Source organism: Nerophis ophidion, linkage group LG06, assembly GCF_033978795.1.
Source record: "Nerophis ophidion isolate RoL-2023_Sa linkage group LG06, RoL_Noph_v1.0, whole genome shotgun sequence".
Lineage (NCBI taxonomy): Eukaryota > Metazoa > Chordata > Actinopteri > Syngnathiformes > Syngnathidae > Nerophis > Nerophis ophidion.
Window position 1 is genome coordinate 24,425,927 of NC_084616.1, and position 23,007 is coordinate 24,448,933.

Consider the following 23,007-nt stretch of genomic DNA (forward strand, 5'->3'; position numbering starts at 1 on the left):
GAAACCTACACCCCGGTCTGCCAATCCAGAGGCACCCGCCCCGATGTCCACGCGATGTTGTAGAGTCTTGTCAACCAAGACAGTTCCACAGCATCCAGAGCCTTAAGGAACTCCGGGCGGATCTCATCCACCCCTGGGGCTTTGCCACTGAGGAGCTTTTTAACTATCTCAGCAACCCCAGCCCCAGAAATAGGAGAGCCCACCACAGATTCCTCAGGCACCGCTTCCTCATAGTAAGATGTGTTGGTGGGATTGAGGAGGTCTTCGAAGTATTCCCTCCACCGATCTACATCATCCGCAGTCGAAGTCAGCAGAACACCATCCGCACCATACCCGGTGTTGACAGTGCACTGCTACCCCTTCCTGAGGAGGCGGATGATGGTCCAGAATCACTTCGAAGCCGTCCGGAAGTCGTTTTCCATGGCTTCTCCAAACTTCTCCCATGTCCGAGTTTTTGCCTCCGCGACCGCTCAAACCGCACACCGCTTGGCTTGACGGTATCTGTCCGCTGCCTCCGGATTCCCACGAGCCAAAAAAGCCTGATAGGACTATTTCTTCAGCTTGACGGCATCCCTCACCACCGGTGTCCACCAATGGGTTCTAAGATTACTGCCACGACAGGCACCAACTATCTTGCGGCCACAGCTCCAATCAGCCGCCTCGACAACATGGTCCACTCGGACTCAATGTCCAGCACCTCCCTCTTGACATGTTCAAAGTTCTTCCGGAGGTGGGAGTTGAAACTCTCTCTGATCGGAAACTCTGCGAGACGTTCCCAGCACACCCTCACAATGCGTTTGGGTCTGCCAGGTCTGTCCGGCATCCTACCCCACCATTGCAGCCAACTCACCACCAGGTGGTGATCGGTAGAAAGCTCTGCCCCTCTCTTTATCCGAGTGTCCTAAACATGAGGCCGCAACTCTGATGACACAGCTACAAAGTCGATCATGGAACTGCGGCCTAGGGTGTCCTGGTGCCAAGTGCACATATGGACACCCTTATGTTTGAACATGGTGTTTGTTATGGACAATCTGTGACGAGCACAAAAGTCCAATAACAAAACACCACTCGGGTTTAGATCCGGACGACCATTCTTCCCAATCACGCCTCTCCAGGTTTCACTGTCATTGCCAACATGAGAATTGAACTCCCCCAGTAGGAAAAGGCAATCACTTGGGGGAGCACTTTCCAGTACTCCCTCGAGTGTATCCAAAAAGGGTGGGTACTCTGAACTGCTGTTTGGTGCGTAGGCACAAACAACAGTCAGGACCCGTCCCCCCTCCCAAAGACGAAGGGAAGCTACTCTCTCCTCCACTGGGTTAAACTCCAATGTACAGGCTTTGAGCCGGGTGGAAAACAAGAATTGCCACCCCAGCCCGTCGCCTCTCACTGATAGCAATGCCAGAGTGGAAGAGAGTCCAGCCCCTCTCGAGAGAAGTGGTTCCAGAGCCCTTACTGTGCGTCGAAGTGAGTCCGACTATATCTAGCCGGAACTTCTCCACCTTGCGCACTAGCTCAGGCTCCTTCCCCCCCAGTGAGGTGACGTTCCACGTACCAAGAGCTAGCTTATGTAGCCGAGGATTGGACCTTCAAGTGCCCTGCCTTAGACTTCTGCCCAGCTCACATTGCACCCGACCTCTATGACCCCTGCTATAGGTGGTGAGCCCATTGGAGGGGGGACCCACGTTTCCTCTTCGGGCTATGCCCAGCCGGGCCCCATGGGAACAGGCCCGGCCACCAGGCGCTCGCCATCGTGCCCCACGTTCGGGCCTGGCTCCAGAGGGGGGCCCCGGTGACCCGCGTCCGGGCGAGGGAAATCTGGGTCCTTTATTTATTTTCTTCATAGAGGTCTTCTCCGCGTCGAAGTCACGTCATGAAATTGCTGGTTTTACGAGCAAACGAGCTTGTTCTTGAGCACACAATCACAGAGTATTTATAAGCGGACACAGTGTGTGGACAGAAAAAGGAGAACGGACACATTTTGGCTTAAAAACTAAAGATAAAAGTGAAGTTATAACACTGAAACACCTTTAAGAAGAGGTGCATTAAGACATGGCTAGCTAGCTAGCGGCTAAAGTTAGTGTTTTAGCGACTTCTAAATCAGTAATCCTGGTCTCAATGGCGAAAAAAGTGTTTCTTCCAAGTATCATCCCTGCAGGACGTGGAATAGCTAAACATGCTTCACTACACACCGTAGCTCACCGGCATCAAAATGTAAACAAACGTCATTGGTGGATCTACACCTAACATCCACTGTAATGATATCAAGTACAGGCACGTAACTAGTCAATATTACTATGAGTACGTCAATATTTTTTTGCATCAAATCTTCTTTCATTTAAAAAAAATGTATATTATGTTTATATACTCAGGAAATATGTCCCTGGACACATGAGGACTTTGAAAATGACCAATGTTTGATACTGTGACGACTTAGTATCTGATTGATACCCACATTTGTGGTATCATGCAAAAGTATCAAACAACAGAAGAAAAAGTGATTAATAAATGTTAACAGAAGTCTAGATAGAACATGTTAAATGAGAAAGCAAGCAGATATTAACATTAAATGAACAAGCAGATTAACGATTAATTTTCTACCACTTGTCCTTAATAATGTTGACAAAAAATAGAATAATAAAAGATACAATATGTTATTGCATACATCAGCAGACTAATTAGGAGCCTTTTTTTGTTTAGTTACTACTAAAAGACAAGTTGTCTTGTATGTTTAGTATTTTATTTAAGGACTTAACTGCAATAAGAAACATGTTTAATGTACCTTAAGATTTTTTGTTCAAATAAAGCCAATAATGCATTTTTTTGTGGTCCCCTTTATTTAGAAAAGTACTGAAAAGTACAGAAAAGTATTGAAACAATTTTAGTATTGGTACCGGTACCAAAATACACGGAGGAATATTTTTTTTTAGATATGTATCTCCTGCTCACGCAACAGTTTCTCATGCACTCAATAAAGTTTTTTGTGCACACAAGATTTTTTCCCGTGAGCACAAGAAACATATCGAAACAAATAATTTCCCCCATGTAACCACTATGTTTCTTTTGCCCACGGGAAAACATCTCGAGCGCACAAGAAACTTTTGCTTAAGCACGAGATAGTTTGTCGTGCGCACGAGATACATAACTAAAAAAATGTTTTCCCTTCTGTCCCTTTAGGGACTCCATATAGCTGTAATGAGACTGCAGTGAAATACAAAGAGGGAATGGTGAAATTAATATGACTAGTCTTGCATTTTACTCATATCTATCTTTAATCAAGATCAGTGGTTCCCAAACAACGTTCCACTCTTTTGATGTTTTAACTAAAGCCATGTGCCCCCTACTCCTGCACACTGTAAAACATAAACGGGCGTTTGTAAGCTCACAATAAAATATTTTACTCAAAATTATTTTTCTTTTTTTTTTTGTGGCAAAAAGGAAATCTTAACAGAAAAGCATGCATGCATCCATCCATTCATTTTTCTACCGCTTGTCCCTCTTGGGCATGTCGTCCTTAGTTCACCTTTCATGAATGTACACACAGAGCATACAATACAAACAATAAGTGTTTGCTGTCAACCAGCATTCTGTTTTTGTTTAATTTGCAGCCAGTTCAGTTTTAGTTTCGTTCTGCCTTGCCTTCCCTAAGCTTCAATGCCTTTTCTTATGGGCACTCACCTTTTGTCTATTTTTGTTTAAGCATTAGACACCTTTTTACCTGCACACTGCCTCCCGCTGTCTTCTGCATATTGAGATCATAACAAACCATTGTCGGCTCACACGATGTGTTCCCGACATCCACAAAGCAATTAGCTATCTGCTGCCACCTACTGATATTGAAGAGTATTACACGGTTACGCTGCCGAGCTCTAGACAGCACCGATACTCAAAAACTATAATTACTGGTTTGCAAATTTTTTTTTAACCCAAATAGGTGAAATTATACAATCTCCCACGGCACACCAGGCTGTATCTCACGGCACACAGTGGTTGAGAAACACACAAAGCAGGTACACAATTTTGAGCCAAAACAATATGAGCTTGTGCGTGTAAGCCCACTTATTGAAAACCCTGTATTCATGAAACATATTTATTTGTTCATATAACACACACAGAATGGTGTCCTTTATTCATGTATGTGTAGCACCATAGGCACAGTGGCAAGGCAGGCTTTGCTCACAGGCCACACAGGCGGGTGCCTAGGACGCCATCTATTGGAAAGAGCATCAAATTGCAGATTGTACAATTAAAAATGAAATAAAATGATGAGGAAAATATGTAAATAAGAATGAATGTACTGTATATTGAAACACACTCTGTATAGTTACTTTTTAAAGAAATAATAATAAAATCTCAATGTTTAAAATGTTTGCGATTACCCACTGACCTGCGCCTAACTGCTGATGGGGTTCTAGCAGTGGGCGATGTTGGAGAGGGGTAGTGGTGCATATGGATTTCGCAGTGTAGTGAAAAGGACACACACACACACACGCACACACGTATGCACGCACGTACGCACGCACGCACGCAGCAAGAGCTATTCGGACCGAGAAATTTCCCCATTAATCTGAGCGAGGATAAAAGATTTGTGGATGATGATATTGATAGCGAAGGACTAGAAAAAAATAAATAAATAAATAAAGTAAAAAAAAAAAAAAAAAGGCGATTGCATTGGGACGGATTCAGATGTTCTTAGACACATTTACTGGGATAATTCTGGGAAATTCCTTATCTTTCTATTGTGTTGCTATTGTTTTAGTAAGATTAAATAGTACCTGATAGTCGGAGGGGTGTGTCCACGGGTGTCTTGAGGCCAGTCTCTGAGGGAAGTCGACGGCAGCTACATGGACGGCGCAAGCTCAGTTGATCCCCGGTAAGAGGCGACTTTTTACCACAATTTTCTCACCGAAACCTGCCGGTTGACAAGTGGTCGGGAACCATGTTTGCTTGACCGCTCTGATCCATAGTAAAGCTTCACCGCCGGGAATTTTAAACAAGGAAACACGGGATGTGTTTGTGTGGCTAAAGGCTAAAGCTTCCCAACTCCATATTTCTACTTTGACTTCTCCATTATTAATTGAACAGATTGCAAAAGATTCAGCAACACAGATGTCCAGAATACTGTTTAATTGCGCGATGAAAAGAGACAACTTTTAGCCGCAAATGGTGCTGACTAATGTGTCCTCTACAGTCCGTGACGTCACGCGCACGCGTCATCATTCCTCGACGTTTTCAACAAGAAACTCCGCGGGAAATTCAAAATTGCAATTTAGTAAACTAAACCGGCCGTATTGGCATGTGTTACAATGTTAAGATTTCATCATTGATATATAAACTATCAGACTGCGTGGTGGGTAGTAGTGGGTTTCAGTAGGCCTTTAAAGTGCAGTAGGTGTACTGCCAAACAGCTGTGATGAAAGAACATGATGAAAAGTAGGAAACCGGTGTGTCCCATTTCTTAGAGGTATAATTTTCACCATTTCATCTTGCTTTTTAGTTTTAAGAGGTAAGACAAAGTGTAAGGGGTAAAATAAGAATTGGGTCACCATGGTAACTGACTCCAAATGTTCCCTCATCTTATGGTTTACAGCAGGGGTGCCCATTACGTCGATCGCGAGCTACCAGTCGACCGCGGGGGGTGTGTCAGTCGATCTCCAGCCAGGCTTTTAAAAAAAATAGACCTAAAAATTAGTGATCATCAATCTTCACCAAGACGTCACTTAAATGACATTCACGGTACCGGAGGGTCTCGTGAGATGACGCTGGCTGCTGCAAGATCATTATTATGAAAATATGACCGAGAGGAAGGCGAGAAACACTTTTTATTTCAACAGACTCTCGCGCCGTACCTTCCGTCAAAACTCTAAAGGCCGACTGCACATTTCCTATCTTCACAATAAAAGCCCTGCTTCATGCTGCTTGCGCTAACAAAATACAGAGTCTCGGAAAACTGGCGTGCACAAGCGATCCTTCAGAAAGCTGGCGTCCACATCACTTGTGCACGCCAGCTTTCCGAGACTCTTATTTTGTTAGCGCAGGCAGCATGAAGCAGGGCTTTTATTGTGAAGATAGGAAATGTGCAGTCGGCCTTTAGAGTTTTGACGGAAGGGACGGCGCGAAAGTCTGTTGAAATAAAAAGTGTTTCTCGCCTTCCTCTCTGTCATTTTTTCATAATAATGAACTGGCAGCAGCCAGCGTCATCTCACAAGACCCTCGGGTGCCGTGAATGTCAATCAAGCAAGCTACGGAAATTGCCGCCAATGTTTTTCTTGTAAAGTGTATGGAAGCTGGATGAATTAGATGCCAAAAACCAACCACTTTCATGTGGTATTGTACAGAAAGGACAACTTTTTTTCTCCTCCATTTGAAAATGTGGGCGTTATCATCATTACTGTCTGATTCCAATCAATGAAGGTCATCAGAATCAGGTAATACACCAACTTATATTCTTGTCTTCGTGAAAGAAAGACATCTATATGTGTTACACATGCTTGTATTATCATTAAACACATTTAACTTGTTTACAAAAATGTCTCTTTCATAAATAAATAAATATAAATGATATATATATAAATGAGGTAGATCCCCTCGAGTTGGTCAATTGAAAAGTAGCTCGCCTGCAGAAAAAGTGTGGGCACCCCTGGTTTACATATTTAGAGTTTTAACTTAACCCCTGTCCTGGAATACCTCCTGCAGATGTTCCCCCTAATGTAACTTTCACGATAGTTACCTGCAGGCAACGAAGCAGGGCGAAATTTTCTTACGCCGTGCAGCAACAGAGCGACCAGAGCTGTGCCACTCGGGCGGGCAGTAGCATAGACATTTTATAAGTAGACGCAGCATTGAGCGCTACTGCCGCTGATGAGATGCGAGGCCGCCATCTTGGAGAGGTGATCCGCTCCACTGAGTGCAATACATTTGGTCGGAGCAATGAACTGTCATCGCATTCAATTAATCTTACCTCACTGAATACCACTGACTTTCACGCGTTTTTTTGTCATACGTGTAGCTATGATAAAGGACACATGTTTTGGCGTGTTTGATTATTCATAGTTTGCTTAACAGTAATAGAATATTCTTATATGCTATAAGTGACCAGACATCCGAGATCAAAACTGGGAATATAATGCCAGAGAAGGGGAAAAAAAAAAGGTCACCTATTTTTAAGTTGAATAAACAATATGTTTAGTTTTTTTTATATATTAGTATATCCTACATAAAGATTGGGTTGGAAAGCTAGACGAAATATAGACTTGTATAATGCTGTATAGCCACTGTCCATTTGACTGTCTAGTTAGGAGCCTGAAATCCAGAACTACGAGACTGACAAACAGTTTCTTCCCACAGGCCATCAGGCTTGTGAATGCTAACTTGTGAATGCTAGCTCCCACCCCCCCCGTCTTTAATTTTGTCTTTTTGAACAAAAGACAGCTACCTTGACCACCCCCGAACTGTGAACCATCACTGTAGACACCTTTCACATTTGATCACTAAAGGCACATTAACTGTTGCTTTGACCCAAGGTCACCTCCATATTTATACTGTGGACTGTCAATCAGAATGTGCAATAATGTTATGTTACTTACTGCTTGTATATACTTTTTATTTTTATTTTTTATTTTTGGCTAAGTACCGTGCGACTTGTTGAAGGGTGTACTAGCAAAGTAAGATTTTCATTGTACGGTAAACTGTCTGTTTAACTGTGCATATGACAATAAACAATCTTGAATCTTGAATATTAAATAAGCGCAGATTTCAACCATTGAAATACCTTGTATAGTTCAAGACTTAGGGTCATTAGAAAACATCACTGCACATCATAATGGCAGCTACACTTTCCATCTTAAAGATCTAAAAAACATATTTGGGAATGTCCAGCGGGCCAGGTCTGATTTAGACAGTCAACTGTCATGGTCTGAACATCCATCCATCCATTTCTACCGCTTATTCCCTTTTGGGGTCGCGGGGGGCTCTGGCGCCTATCTCAGCTACAATCGGGCGGAAGGCGGGGTACACCCTGGACAAGTCGCCACCTCATCGCAGGGCCAACACAGATAGACAGACAACATTCACACTCACATTCACACACTAGGGCCAATTTAGTGTTGCCAATCAACCTATCCCCAGGTGCATGTCTGTGGAGGTGGGAGGAAGCCGGAGTACCCGGAGGGAACCCACGCATTCACGGGAAGAACATGCAAACTCCACACAGAAAGATCCCGAGCCTGGGATTGAACCCAGGACTGCAGGACCTTCGTATTGTGAGGCAGACGCACTAACCCCTCTTCCACCGTGAAGGTCTGAACATATTGATGGTATATTAATGAAAATGGAAGAGGTTTAGCCACGGTTATGAAGTGCTCCACCTACTTGACATCCTCAACAATGGGTCAAGTCATACAGTCCTTGGTTTTCTATCATCTTCATTACTGTTCTATAATATGGTCGGCTACGACTAAATCTGACCTGAACAAACTGCAACTTGTTCAGAACAGAGAGGCTAGACTGATACTTAAATGTTCTTTGCACACTAATATTTCATTTATGCATGCACGCCTGTCCTGGTTGTATATTGAACAAAAGATGCATTGTAGTCTCCTTATGTTCTTTAGAACTATCATGTTGGATCAATCACCAGATTACTTTTACAAACAGTTTTTAAAATCAGCTAACACACATATTCATGACACTAGGAATGCCAGCAATGGCTATTTGGCACTTCCTGCTCCCAGGACCAATCTCCTCAAACATACAGTCATGTATAGATGTATATCATTCTGGAATCGGTTGCCATCTCACATTAATCTCTCACAAAGAAAATTCCAGACAGCTTTGAAGATACACTTATTGCAGCTGACCACATGAAGTGAATTTTTAATACTGGGTTTAACTATCTTTTTTTTAATCTTATGTTGTATTTTTCTTTTGTATAATGTTTGGTAATGTATGTATTCTTTGTATTTTTATTGTGTATGCTCCTATATGGACCCCAGGAAGACTAGCAGTCACCTTGCAGCAGCTAATGGGGATCCATTCAATAAACAATAAACAATGACTAATAGTGGCGCACCACCACGGCAATATCATAGCCGCCACACCTTGAAAATAAGGGTTTTTACGTGAAAACAAATTAAATTAATACAATGTGTTGTAGTCTCAGTAGATGTAAAAAGTCTGATTCTTTTTCTAACTTTTATTGCCAATCTTATGCTAACACCCAGCCCAATTACAACACATTACACCTCCCATGCAAACACTTTCGTCTCTGTGCTTCCCCGGACACACAGAAATACTTCCTCATTCTCCGCCTAACCAATTTCAGGTATCGAGGTTGTGAATTGCCTGGACTGGGGCCAGAATGTCTGCGATGTGGACGCAATTTTAATATATCCAAGATATACCCATGGACAGCGATCTATAAAATCTGCAATTATTAAGAGGACAGTGGTGGCTTTTAAAGAGAGTGGTGACATCATGCTCGCTGCAGCTCTTTTTGTTGGTGACATCGAGGGACAGAAGTAGTCTCTAAACATGAGTACATTTTATAACAACACTAGAAAAAGATATTAGATTTTTTTGCCAGCCTTTTTAATGAAGACTCACTAAAAGTCTCTCGACATTCTGAAGTACATTGTACCAAAAATCAGCAACAATTCAAAATATAGAAAAACGATATGTAATATAAAAATATATGGTAATACTAATTTATAATTACACAGATTAGTTTTTAAACGTATGTACACATTTTTTGAGCCCTTTTAAAGAAAATCTTATCATCATAGCAAATTATGCAAATTTTACAATGACATCATGGTGACCACAGCCCCAACCACCACATATATCTTGGCAATCTAGAACAGTGTTTTTCAACTTTTTTTGAGCCAAGGCACATTTTTTGCATTGAAAAAAACCCGGAGAGACACCACCAGCAGAAATCATTAAAAAACTAAACTCAGTTGACAGTAAAAAGTCGTTGTCGAAATTGTTGGATATGACTTTAAACCATAACCAACCATGCATCAATATAGCTCTTGTCTCAAAGTAGGTGTACAGTCACGACCTGTCATATCACACTGTGACTTATTTTGAGTTTTTAGCTGTTTTCTTGTGTGTAGGGTTTTAGTTCTTGTCTTGCGCTCCTATTTTGGTGGCTTTTTCTCTTGTTTTGGTATTTTCCTGTAGCAATTTCCTGTCTTCCTTTGAACTATATTTCCCGCACCTACTTTGTTTTAGCAATCGAGAATATTTCATTAGTTTTTAATTCTTCTTTGTGGGGACATTGCTGATTGTCATGTCATGTTCGGATGTACATTGTGGACTGCGTCTTTGCTCCACGGTAATTCTTTGCTGTCGTCCAGCATTTTGTTTATGTTTACTTTGTAGCCAGTTCAATTTTAGTTTAGCCTTTTCTTGGGGGCACTCACCTTTTGTTTATTTTTGGTTTAAGCATTAGACACCTTTTAACATGCACGCTGCCTCCCGCTGTTTCCGACATTTACAAAGCAGTTAGCTACCGGCTGTCACCTCCTGATATAGAAAAGTATTATATGGGTACTCTGCTGAGCTCTAGACAACACCGACGCTCAACACAACACATCATTTGCAGACTATAATTACTGGTTTGCAAAAAAACATTTTTAACCCAAATACGTGAAATTAGATAATCTCCTACGGCACATCGGACTGTATCTCACGGTACTCTAGCTGCCCTGGATAGGTAACAAACAAGTTCAAGCTTTGTAAACAAGGAATATTTTCTGTCTTGCAAATGTATGTTTGTGCTTACTAACCAGCTAGTAATTAGCATTGGATTAGCATTCAATTAGCATTTCCTTCTTTAGAGCGTACGGCTTCACGCCATGCCATCACATTCAGCTGTAATGTGATGACATCTGGCTCTCACATATAACTGCCGTGTATTTCACTGCTTTTCAAAGACAGCAGGAGGAGCAGCTCCACTTCCTTGTGATTAGTGTAAAGGGTCATTACAGAAACATGTAAACAACTTACAAGGACTGTGGGGAATGTCGTATTTCACGTAAATGTCACTGGTGACTACAAGGTGAATGTGGCAGTTTGTGCGACTAGAGGTAAAGATATGTTCTATGAATTTAAACTTGGGGTCAACGTCCTTTTGGTCAGTTTTTATTGGGTTGGTTAATTTTAGATTAGCTTGCTGCAGTCTATTTTCCCTACTTTTTTGCTTTCATCACTCAACTATATTGGCAATTACATTTTTTAAAAACTTGATTTTTTATTTTTATTTGAATTCTTCCACTACTGCCTCATGTTTTTTGGTTCATCCAGGATAGGGTTGTCCTCAAAAATATACAATATAAATTATATAAATGTGGCCAACAATAGAGCTTTTAATACCAGCGTTATATCTGTATAACGCATGTAAATGAAACATTCTGGATGCGTTCCGCAAATTTGATGGTGACAAGCAACAAATGCACTCTCAACGCAATGTAGCGCCCTTTCTAGAGAGCTACAGTAGCATCTAATGTCCCTCCACAGTGCACTAATCCCCACCTTCATGGCGGCACATAAGCAGTTTTTTTTTACAAATAGCATTATCACTGGAGGACTGTAGGACAAAAAGTAGCTAAACATGCTACACTACATGCTATAAAGAAAACAAAAAAGCATAGCTAATCGCTAAGCTATAGCTCTTGAATGTAAAGTTCAATACAAATATTGACAATAACGATACTATATGTCACGCCTATGGTTCATGTTTTGTTTTGGTCATGTTCGGTTTAGTTTTTTGGACATTTAGTTCTGTCTTGCATTTCCTTGTTTGTCATGTTACCATGCCAACTCATTAGTTTTTATCTGTCATGTCTGATCATGAGTTTGTATGGCCATACTACCCTAAACATCCCCAATCTCGTTTGTTCTCAAAGCTAAGCATTGTCTGGCCTGGCTAGTGCTTGGATGGGAGACTGCCTAGAAATACCAGGTGCTGTGTGACCTTTGGACTCTAAGTTCCTTTTTTTTTCACTCGCTGTTTTGTCACCATGACAACCAATCAGTTCACATGTCTTGTCTCACACCTGTTTGCACTTATCAAGTTCTTTATTTAAGCCACAGTTACCAGGTAGTCAGTCTGGCAACATCACCTCCTGCACCCTTGATATCCATGCTGCTTCTAATTCCCTTGTCTCAGTCACAGTAAGTTTTTGTTATTCATGCCATAGTGCAAGTGTTTTGTTTCATCTTTATAGTTTATAGCCTTTGTGCTAGTCTTTTGTTTCATAGCTCAAGTTTTGTACCTACATTGTGAGCGCTTTTTGTTTGTTCCTGTTTTTAGTTTATGAGTAAATAAATTAAATACGTACCTACTTTCACGCCGTTTCCACTCAATTCGCTTCGCACCTTGGGAAAACAACCCAAGACCAAGTCCAAGCCTGACACTATACTTATACCATATGTATGGTAACAGTATATAGTCAATATTACAATGATTCGATCAATATTTTTTATAATCCCAAAATAATTTTTTGTCATTTTTATTGTTGTTTATTCATTCAGGAAACAAGAGCCGATAGTGGATATTGCTTTTGTTTAGTTATTTTGCATTTTTGAGTTTATTATTAATGTTGCATGCAATAAAAGTGAGTAATGAAATCATTTAAATATTAATATTGTGTTTTTGTTGGATTACAGTTGTGATCAAAAATGTAATTATTTAATGATCCTGAAAATGTTCTGTATGAACAATGGCATGAACAATACTGCCCCTGCAACTATTTGATATTAGATTGATACCCAAATTCATAGTATAACCCAAAACTAATATAAAGCATCGAAACAACAGAATAAATTCTTATTACATTTCAACATAAGTGTAAATAAAATCATTTTTCAACAGTAAGTAACCAAATATTAACAGTAAATTAGCAATTAAATTAATAATAATGTTTTACAAAATAATAGATTACATAATATGTTATTGTGTACATCAGCAACGTAATTAGGAGCATTTGTTACCTGTTTTGAAATGAATTTGTCATTTACATGACAAATATTATATATACATGGATACAGTCGTGGTCAAAAGTGTACATACACTTGTAAAGAACATAATGTCATGGCTGTCTTGAGTTTCCAATAATTTGCTTAGGCCCAGAACAGAATGCTACCACCACCGTGCTTGACGGTTGGGATGGTGTTCCTGAGATTAAAGGCATCACCTTTTCCCCTCCAAACATATTGCTGGGTATTGTGGCCAAACAGCTCAATTTTTGTTTCATCTGACATCTCTTGAACAAAGATAAGACTTTCTGGAGAATAGTTCGGTGGTCAGATAAAACACAAATTGAGATGTTTGGCCACATCCATCCATCCATCTTCTTTCACTTGTCCTGTTCGGGGTCGCGGGGGGGTCGCTGGAGCCTATCTCAGCTGCATTCGGGTGGAAGGCGGTGTACACCCTGGACAAGTCACCACCTCATCGCAGGGCCAACACAGATAGACAGACAACATTCACAGTCAAGCATGGTGGTGGTAGTATTATGCTCTGGGCCTGTTTTGCTGCCAATGGAACTGGTTCTTTACGGAGAGTTAATGGGACAATAAAAAAGAAAGATTACCTCCAAATTCTTCAGGACAACCTAAAATCATCAGCCTGGATGTTGGGTCTTGGGCGCAGTTGGGTGTTCCAACAGGACAATGACCCCAAACACATGTCAAAAGTGGTAAATGAATGGCTAAATCAGGGCTTGAATTAATGTTTTAGAATGGCAATTCCCAAAGTCCTGACTTAAATGTGTGGAAAAATGCTGAAGAAACAAGTCCATGTCAGAAAACCAACAAATTTAGCAGAACTGCACCAATTTTGTCAAGAGCAGTGGTCAAAAATTCAACTAGAAGCTTGCCAGAAGCTTGTGGATGGCTACCAAAAGCGCCTTATTGCAGTGAAACTTGCTAAGGGACATGTAACCAAATATTAACATTGATGTATGTATTCTTTTGACCCAGCAGATTTGGTCACATTTTCAGTAGACCCATAATAAATTCATAAAAGAACCAAACTTCAAGAATGTTTTTTGTGACCAACAAGTATGTGCTCCAATCACTGCACAAAAAAAAAAAAAAAATAAGCGTTGTAGAAATCATTGGAAACTTAAGACAGCCATGACATTATGTTCTTTACAAACGTATATCAACTTTTGACCACAACTATATTAATTAGACCATATTGCCCATCCCTAATACAGAGTAATTTAAAGACACATAGCAACCCATTCTAGACTGGCAGTGACTCATGAGACTTACAATGCAGATTAAAAGCAGCTACCAGAAGCAGTATTGCTGTCACTTATGGAAACACTGCTTCAACAGATGGCCGGAGTTATTTCAGGGTAACCCGGCCCACATGCATGCACTCTGCACAGCCATCCTACCCCAAGCAAGGACACTAACAGAACTCAGGCGCACAATACACTTTCTTACACTCTTTGATAAGACAGGTAAACTTGCAGGAACTTGAATATATGACATCTTGGTCAAGTGTACTAATGATTGACATGTTCTTTTTTATAAGCATTTGACTCACGCATCGCTAATGAGCTTTGAGCTAATTGGTTTCTAAATACCGTACATTTCTGTGTCTATTTCCAGGGTGGACAAGACTTTCTCCAAGGCAAGAAGCATATGGTGAGTTCTGTTTCCTGCACAATTACGTATACTGGCCGACAATGTGTTAGTCGGCTATGATCTCGCAGTTTACGATGCTGGTTGCTAAACGTGTGAATGAGCCCACTGAGCTGATCGTAAGGAAGATGAATGAAGGCGAGGAGAGCAGATGGGCAGCAGTGGGGAAACAGTCTGGGTGTGTTTGCAGCCCTCTCTGCAGGTGCTGGCACGGCTCTGTCTGCAAGGATGGAGGGCTGCAGTGCGTGGCATGATGGCGGCAGGCGAGACATGAGCATGTACTATAAATATGTAAGAATTTAGATGCCTATTTGCAAACAAAACATACGCAGTGTATGGATCTAGGAAGGAAAACAAACCAAGTTGGACAAAAGCTCGCCAAGGCAGTGTTTTTCAACCTTTCTTTTTTCATTGAAAATATCCGAAGGCTCACCACCAGCAGAAATCATGACTAAACAAAACTCAGTCGTTGTCGCAATTGTTGGATATGACTTTAAACAATCACCAACCATGCATCAATATAGCTCTTGTCTCAAAGTAGGTGTACTGTCACGACCTGTCACATCATGTCGTGACTTATTTTGAGTCTATTGCTGTTTTCCTGTGTGTAGTGTTTTAGTTCTAGTCATGTGCTCCTATTTTGGCGGCTTTCTCTCTTTTTGGTATTTTCCTGTCGCAGTTTCATGTCTTCCTTTGAGCGATATTTCCCAAATCTACTTTGTCTTAGCAATCAAGAATATGTTAGTTGTTTTTATCCTTCTTTGTGGGGACAGTGTTGTTTGCCATGTCATGTTCGGATGTACTTTGTGGACACCATCTATGCTCCACAGTAAGTCTTTGCTGTCGTCCAGAATTCTGTTTTGGTTTATTTTGCTGCCAGTTCAGTTTTAGTTTCGTTCTGCGTCGCCATCCCTAAGATTCAATGCCTTTTCTTAGGGCCACTCACATTTTGTTTATTTTTCGTTTGAGCATTAGGGATCACGACAAACCATTGGCATCTCACACAACGTGTTCCTGACATCACCAAAGCAATTAGCTCCCTGTTGCCACCTACTGATATGGAAGACTATAACACGGTTACGCTGCCAAGCTCTAGACAGCACCGACACTCAAAAACGGCACATTATTTGCAGGCTAAAATTACTGGTTTGCAAAAAATATTTTTAACCCAAATATGTGGAATTAGATAATGTCCCACGGCACACCAGACTATCTCATGGCTTACTAGTGTGCCGCGGCACAGTGGCTGAAAAACACTGGCCTAAGGAGCACAAAGCAGGTACACAATTTTGAACCAAAGCAATATGAGGTTTTGAGTGTTTCAGTCCAACAGTTTGCTTATCTAGTTGGAAGATGTTTCCTGCAGACTGGACTGATAGACATCATATCATAAAGAACAGGCGGGTGAAAGCAGCAGTAACCATTTCACTAACTCTCAGTGAGAATTCTCTCCTCCCCACAGTTCTATTGAGGCCGCGTTAAGCCCAGAGACAGAGGTTAAATAAAAGCTTTTCACACGCTGGGAGCTAAAGCCAAAATCCATCTTAAGTTAATGAAAGTTGGACATGATGTGGTTTTAAATGAGATAGTGAGCTAAAGCCACATCACATCCCTGCAAAATGCCCAAATTTTATGAATCAGAAAGTCTCTTCAATTCTCCACTCTATTAGTTTTTGGTCATAACTATCATTATTCATTGATGTAATTCTAAAACTCTAATGATCATGACAGTTGTTAACTATAGCAGTGTTTTTTAACCTTTTTTGAGCCACGGCACATTTTTTGCCTTGAAAAAATGCAGAGGCACACCACCAGCAGAAATCCTTAAAAATCAAAACTCAGTTGACAGTAAAAAGTTGTTGTCGCAATTGTTGGATATGACTTTAAACCATAACCGAACATGAATCAATATAGCTCTTGTCTCAAAGTAGGTGTACTGTCACTACCTGTCACATCACACCCTGACTGATTAGGACTTTTTTTGCTGTTTTCCTGTGTGTAGTGTTTTAGTTCTTGTCTTTCGCTCCTATTTTGGTGGCTTTTCCTGTTTTTTTGTATATTCCTGTAGTAGTTTCATGTTTTCCTTTGAGCGATATTTCCCGCATCTACTTAGTTTTAGCAGTCAAACATTTTTCGGTTGTTTTTATCCTTCTTTGTGGGGACATTGTTGATTGTCACGTTTGGATGTACATTGTGGACGCCGTCCTTGCTCCACAGTAAGTCTTTGCTGTCGTCCAGCATTCTGTTTTTGTTTACTTTGTAGCCAGTTCAGTTTTCGTGTTGTTCTGCATAGTCTTCCCTAATCTTCAATGCCTTTTCTTAGGGGCACTCACCTCTTGTTTGTTTTTTGTTTAAGCATTAGACACCTTTTTACCTGCATGCTGCCTCCCGCTGTTTCCGACATCTACAAAGCTATTAGCTACCGGCTGCCACCTACTGATATGAAAGAGTATTACACGGTTACTCTGCCGAGTTCTAGACAGTACAGACACTCAACAACAACACATTTTTTGCAGACTATAATTACTGGTTTGCAAAAAATATTTGTAACCCAACTAGGTGAAACTAGATCATCTCCCACGGCACACCAGACTGTATCTCACGGCACAATGTTGAAAAACACTGAACTATACTATGAAAGTGGAACTGCACTTTTTATGGATTTTTGCCTATCGTTCACAGTCATTATGAGAGACTAGAACACATAAGGCTTTTTTTTTTTCTTGGGGGGGGGTGAATTTAAAGATGATAAAAAACGCTTGGAAGATGTGGCAAGGAGTCAACGTTTTATATACACACTGCAAGTATATCTATTATATAATATATAATAGTGTGTACAGTGAAGTGGCATTAATCCATCCATTTCCCACCGCTTGTCCCGTTCGGGGTAGCAGGGAAGTGGCATTAATGTTTAGGATAAATACACTTAATGCATAATGCTCACATGTTCTAATCATATTTATTACCACAAACATATACTTTTAGTGCAAACAATTGTGCAGAAACATCCAATGTTACAAGTAAATATATATTTTTTTAAAACCTTACAGTTAAGAGTCTTTAAAGTCCAGTGTAACAAAGGTAAAACAATATTGTACAGTCTCTCAATTTTTGCTTTCTAAAAAAGCAGAGACCCCTATGGGGGACATTTTTTTATATCAGGTGGCGACTTGTCCAATGTGTACCCGCCTTCCGCCCGATTGTAGCTGAGATAGGCGCCAGCGCCCCCCGTGACTCCAAAAGGGAATAAGCGGTAGAAAATGGATGGATGGATGAAGTTTGGAAAGTGCATTTTCTCAGAAAAGTGAACTCCCATTTTAACTTTGAATAAAGTAAATATCTCACAAAGTGACGTTTAGTTTAGCTGTCTTCATCTACTCCGGGTGATGGTAGCGCATCAAGTTACATAATAATTACTCCGAGTCATGAAATAAACCACTAAATCATAAAAAAATTAAATCAGTAACTCATTACATTGTGAAATAATTCATTAAATCATGAAACATTGTAATCATCCATCCATCCATTTTCTACCGCTTGTCCCGTTCGGGGTCGCGGGGGGTGCTGGAGCCTATCTGGGCTGCATTCAGGGGGAAGGCGATGCCACCTCATCGCAGGGCCAACACAGATAGACAGACAACATTCACACTCACATTCACACACTAGGGCCAATTTAGTGTTGCCAATCAACCTATCCCCAGGTGAATGTCTTTGGAAATGGGAGGAAGCCGGAGTACCCGGAGGGAACCCACGCAGTCACAGGGAGAACATGCAAACTTCACACAGAAAGATCCCGAGGGCAGGATTGAACCCAGGACCTTCGTATTGGGGGGCTGACGCACTAACCTCTCTACCACCGTGCTGCCCACATTGTAATCAATGTTGATTACATAGTTTAATGTAATTTTACATTAAATTAAATGATGGCACATTTAATAGCACAGTTACATATTTAATTTCAATTATAAATATTTAATGACCCATTTAAGTAATTATTTAAAGATTCATTTATTTTATTTTACTTTGTTCTATTGCACACTCCATAGACAACTACATTTATTTAGGTTGTCTTTCGTGATATTAAACAACAACAAAAACTACTATTTAGTACCAAATCTGCTAAAAAGGAATAGCAATACTATATTGTGTAATGGAATAGTTTGTTTGATTCATAGTGTTGAGCTGAAATTTGACACTCTTTAAAGCTTGAAAGGGAAATGCAGTCCTTTAAAAATGTTTTGCCCAAAAAGACATGTTCTTGTCTCTCATAATGATTGTGAACGATAGGCAAAATCTAAAAAAAAGTGCAGTTCCTCTTTAAATCTGACTGGAACTTGATCAGAAATATGTTGCAATTTAAAAGTATGATGAAATCCAATGAAATAACTGCCGTGGCTAAAATATCAAATATGAACACGTTCTTAGTAACTTGTAACATAAAATTTGCATATTAGTTACAATGAATTATACACACCTGAACAGGATTTTACCCTAATTGGTGAACATCTACTGAACGATCTCAGTGGCAGCAGTAACATACAGTATATATTTACATTTCTGAAACAAAAGTTGTACTGTGACAATAGGAAATAATGCACGTGTGGAGGGGGCGTGGCCTACGGGCCTGCAGTAAAGCAGGGTGTGCCAGGACCGGCTTCGAAATCAGCGACAGGTGCGGAGATGGCCCACCTGGGCCTGGTTATCTAATCACCTGTCGCACTGTTAAAAGGGAGCAGCCGGGAGGAGAGAGTTGTTGGCGCTGGAGTGAGAGCGAGGGATTAACGAACACAGACAGAAAAAGACATCTGCTGAAAAGTAACCTGCTGAGAACGAAAATAAAACTGTATTATAACATGAGAATAATTGGTGGTCCAGAAAACCCCCTAGAGGGCAACCTCCACAGCACGATTGTTCACAACACACGTCTATGTTCTTGACTTTGCCAACATAACACAGGAAATAGTCTATGGCGCCACAAATTTGTGCTAGGAACATGCGCCAAACCACGCCCCCACCTTAGATCTACTGTGTGACAGCCACGGCCCAAGTGTCCGCCACAGCAAGGATAATCTACATATGTCACAATGAGCCTTATCGAGTAGAGGTGTGCGTGTTAATAAAAAAACGTGCAAACCCTCTAGCGCACACAAAGATGATCTACTAAAGTGCGCAGATGATTGAGTCATTTAAAAGACTAAAATAACAATCAATATAGCATGTCTGTCTATTTGTATATGCAGAAGATATGCTGATGATCAGAACACTCACACTATTGGGAGGAGGATGTGCAAATATATCCAATTAGCACTGGCAATGTGATTTATCAGGGATGAAACTGTTCTGTGGCCCCTGTTTTGCGTGTACATTTTGCACTTTCGAAATGTGTGCACAAACTGGCAGAGTTGCACAAATGTCTGTGAGAAAGGAGGCGACGGTGCTACGAAGACGCACAACGAAGAGAAATATAACATTACGTCTGTGTGCGGGTCAGGCATATTGTCGATTTAGCAATATAATTTTATACATTTGTAGCTGTTGGATGACTCGAGGGGCTTGTTAAAACATATTAAATTGATTAATTTTTAAAGTCTGCTGCCTTTTTTTTTTACTTTTACTAGATCGCGCTTCTGTATAGCCTGGAAAAGGTTGTGCATTCTGTGCTGCATGTAAACAAGATGACAAAACGCCTAGCAGTGGCTTTTTGCCACTATATTATGAGTTACATTCTCCCACCTAGTTTCATATAAATTGACCAACAATGTAACAATATGAAAAACACAACACAAAATACTGATATATTTGGGAAAATAAGACAGAATAGAAGAACTGAACATCACTGAAATGATCACGTTAGTTTCGCCTCCTGAACTTGATATAACCTTTGCTATTGATCATGTCGATATTTGCCCAGGGCAGCATGGTGACACAGGGGTTAGTGCATGTGCCTCACAATATGAAAGTCCTGGGTTTGATCCTGGGCTTGGGTCTTTCTGTGTGTAATTTGCATGTTCTCCCCGTGACTGCGTGGGTACTCCAGCTTCTTCTCTCCTCCAAAGACATGCACCTGGGGATAGGTTGATTGGCAACACTAAATTGGCCCTAGTGTGTGAATGTGAGTGTGAATATTGTCTGTCTGTTTTGGCCCTGCGATGAGGGGGTGACTTGTCCAGGGTGTACCCCGCTTTCAGCACAAGAGCAGCTGGGATATCCTCCAGCATCCCCGTGACCCGAGAGGGACAAGCGGTGCAAAATGGATGGATGGATGGATATTTACCCACTTTTACAGTAGGGTTGTACAGTATACTGGTTTTAGTATATTACCGTGATACAATGAATCATATTCGGTACTAAACCACCTCTAAAAAATGTACCGGTCCATAGGGATGGGCGATATGGCTTTTTTTTAATATCTCGATATTCTTAGGAAATATCGCGATATATATCTCGATATTTTGCCTTAGCCTTGAATGAACACTTGATACATATAATCACTGCAGTATGATGATTCTATGTGTCTACATTAAAACATTCTTCTTCATACTGCATTAATATATGCTCATTTCCTTCATGCAGAGAAGGAAATAACAACTAAGTCAATTGACCAAAACTGTATTTATTAAAGTTATAAGCAGGTGACTTTTCAAATGATGTTACATATTAGCAGTAATGCTACTTTTGGTAGCAACGCTTGTGCCCCACAATTGACATATTAAAGTTGTCTATTCGACATATTCCCGCTTGAAGCCGAACCACCGCCAGGCGATGGACCCCCTGCTGTTTTTCTTGGGAATTAATTTTACCTTCATTCAAACCTTCTTTCTCTCGTGTTACCACTCGCAGGGCTTCGCTAGCATCACAGCTAACGTTACCCATGCTGCTAGCTCTCTGCTCCGTGAGGGCGTATACGTATGTGACGTATGACGTGACAGTATGTGACGTGTGTAAGTTTGTGCGCTTGCTGTCTGTGAAAAGGAGACACAAGAATGAGTGGGAAAAGCCTGTAGTGTAACGCCCGCAGCTAAAAGCAACTGCGTGTGAACGTATTCTCGAATATCACGATATAGTCATTTTCTATATCGCACAGAGACAACCCCGCGATATATCGTTTGTATCGATAAATCGCCCAACCCTACCGGTCCACCACAATCCCTCCGCACCCGAATCGAATTCACTTCATGACATTGCTGGTTTTAAGAGCAGACGAACATGTTGGGCAGCACACAATCACGGAGTACTTAAAAGCAGACACAGTGTGTAGACAGAAAATGGAGAACGGACATATTTTGGTTTAAAAAGTAAAGATAAAGGTGAAGTTATAACACTGAAACGCCCACCGGAAAAGGTGTTCTAAAGACATGACTAGCTATCTAGCGGCTAAAATTCAGCTGCAGTCTGCAGTGTTTTAGCTACTTCTACATCACTAATCATCGCCTCCATGGCAAAAACTAAAGTAAGTTTCTTACACGTACCACTATCGCTGGAGGACGAAGAATAGCTAAACATGCTACACTACACACCTTATCTCACCGGCGTCACAATGTAAACAAACGCCTTTGGTGTATCTACACCTAACATCCACTGTAATGATACCAAAGAACAAAAGCGTATCCAGTCAATACTACTATGATTATGTCAATATTTTTTGGGCATCAGAACATTTTCTTTTTTTTAATTAAATTTATATTATGTTTGTAAACTCAGGAAATATGTCCCTGGACACAAGTGGACTTTGAATTTGACCAATGTATGATCCTGTAGCGATGATACCCAAATTTGTGGTATCATCCAAAACTAAAGTAAAATATCCAAACAACAGAAGAATAAGTGATTATTACATGTTAACAGAAGTGTTGATAGAACATGTTGAAAGAGAAAGTAAGCAGATATTAACAGTAAATAAACGAGTAGATTAATAATTTTCTACCGCTTGTCCTTAATAATGTTGACAAAATAATAGAATGAGAAATGACACAATATGTTACTGTCAGCAGACTAAATTAGGAGCCTTTGTGTGTTTACTTACTAATAAAAGACAAGTTGTCTTGTATGTTCACAAATGTATTAAAGGACAAATTTGTACCCTAAGATTTTTTTGTTAAAATAAAGACATTAATGCAATTTTTTTGTGGTCGCCTTTATTTAGAAAAGTATCGAAAAATATTTGAAAACATTTTGGTACTGGTATCGGAACAACACTATTCTACAGTGTACTTTACCTACATGCCAGTACAAATGAGTCTAATGCAGGGGTGTCAAACTCAAATACAGAGTGGGCCAAAATTTAAAACTGAACAAATCCGCTGGCCAAGGTTGAACAAATTGACCGTTTAATAGGGACCCAAACTT

The 23,007-nt window shown here is 40.6% G+C and overlaps 1 protein-coding gene across 9 annotated transcripts in view; it reads left to right on the plus strand.

Moving 5' to 3' along the window:
* rap1gapa (RAP1 GTPase activating protein a) overlaps positions 1–23,007 on the plus strand; it is a 152,015-nt gene that overhangs the window by 17,836 nt on the left and 111,172 nt on the right. For 8 of the 9 annotated variants that reach the window (XR_009807116.1, XM_061903141.1, XM_061903137.1 and 5 more), the window contains exon 2: positions 14,629–14,664. Coding sequence is in view for 6 of the 9 variants with exons in the window: in XM_061903141.1 (XP_061759125.1) it covers positions 14,629–14,664 (36 nt within the window). In the remaining 3 variants the exon portion in view is untranslated. Of the gene's footprint in view, positions 1–14,394; positions 14,478–14,628; positions 14,665–23,007 lie in introns of those variants that run through there. The other variant, XM_061903146.1, reaches the window with a different exon arrangement.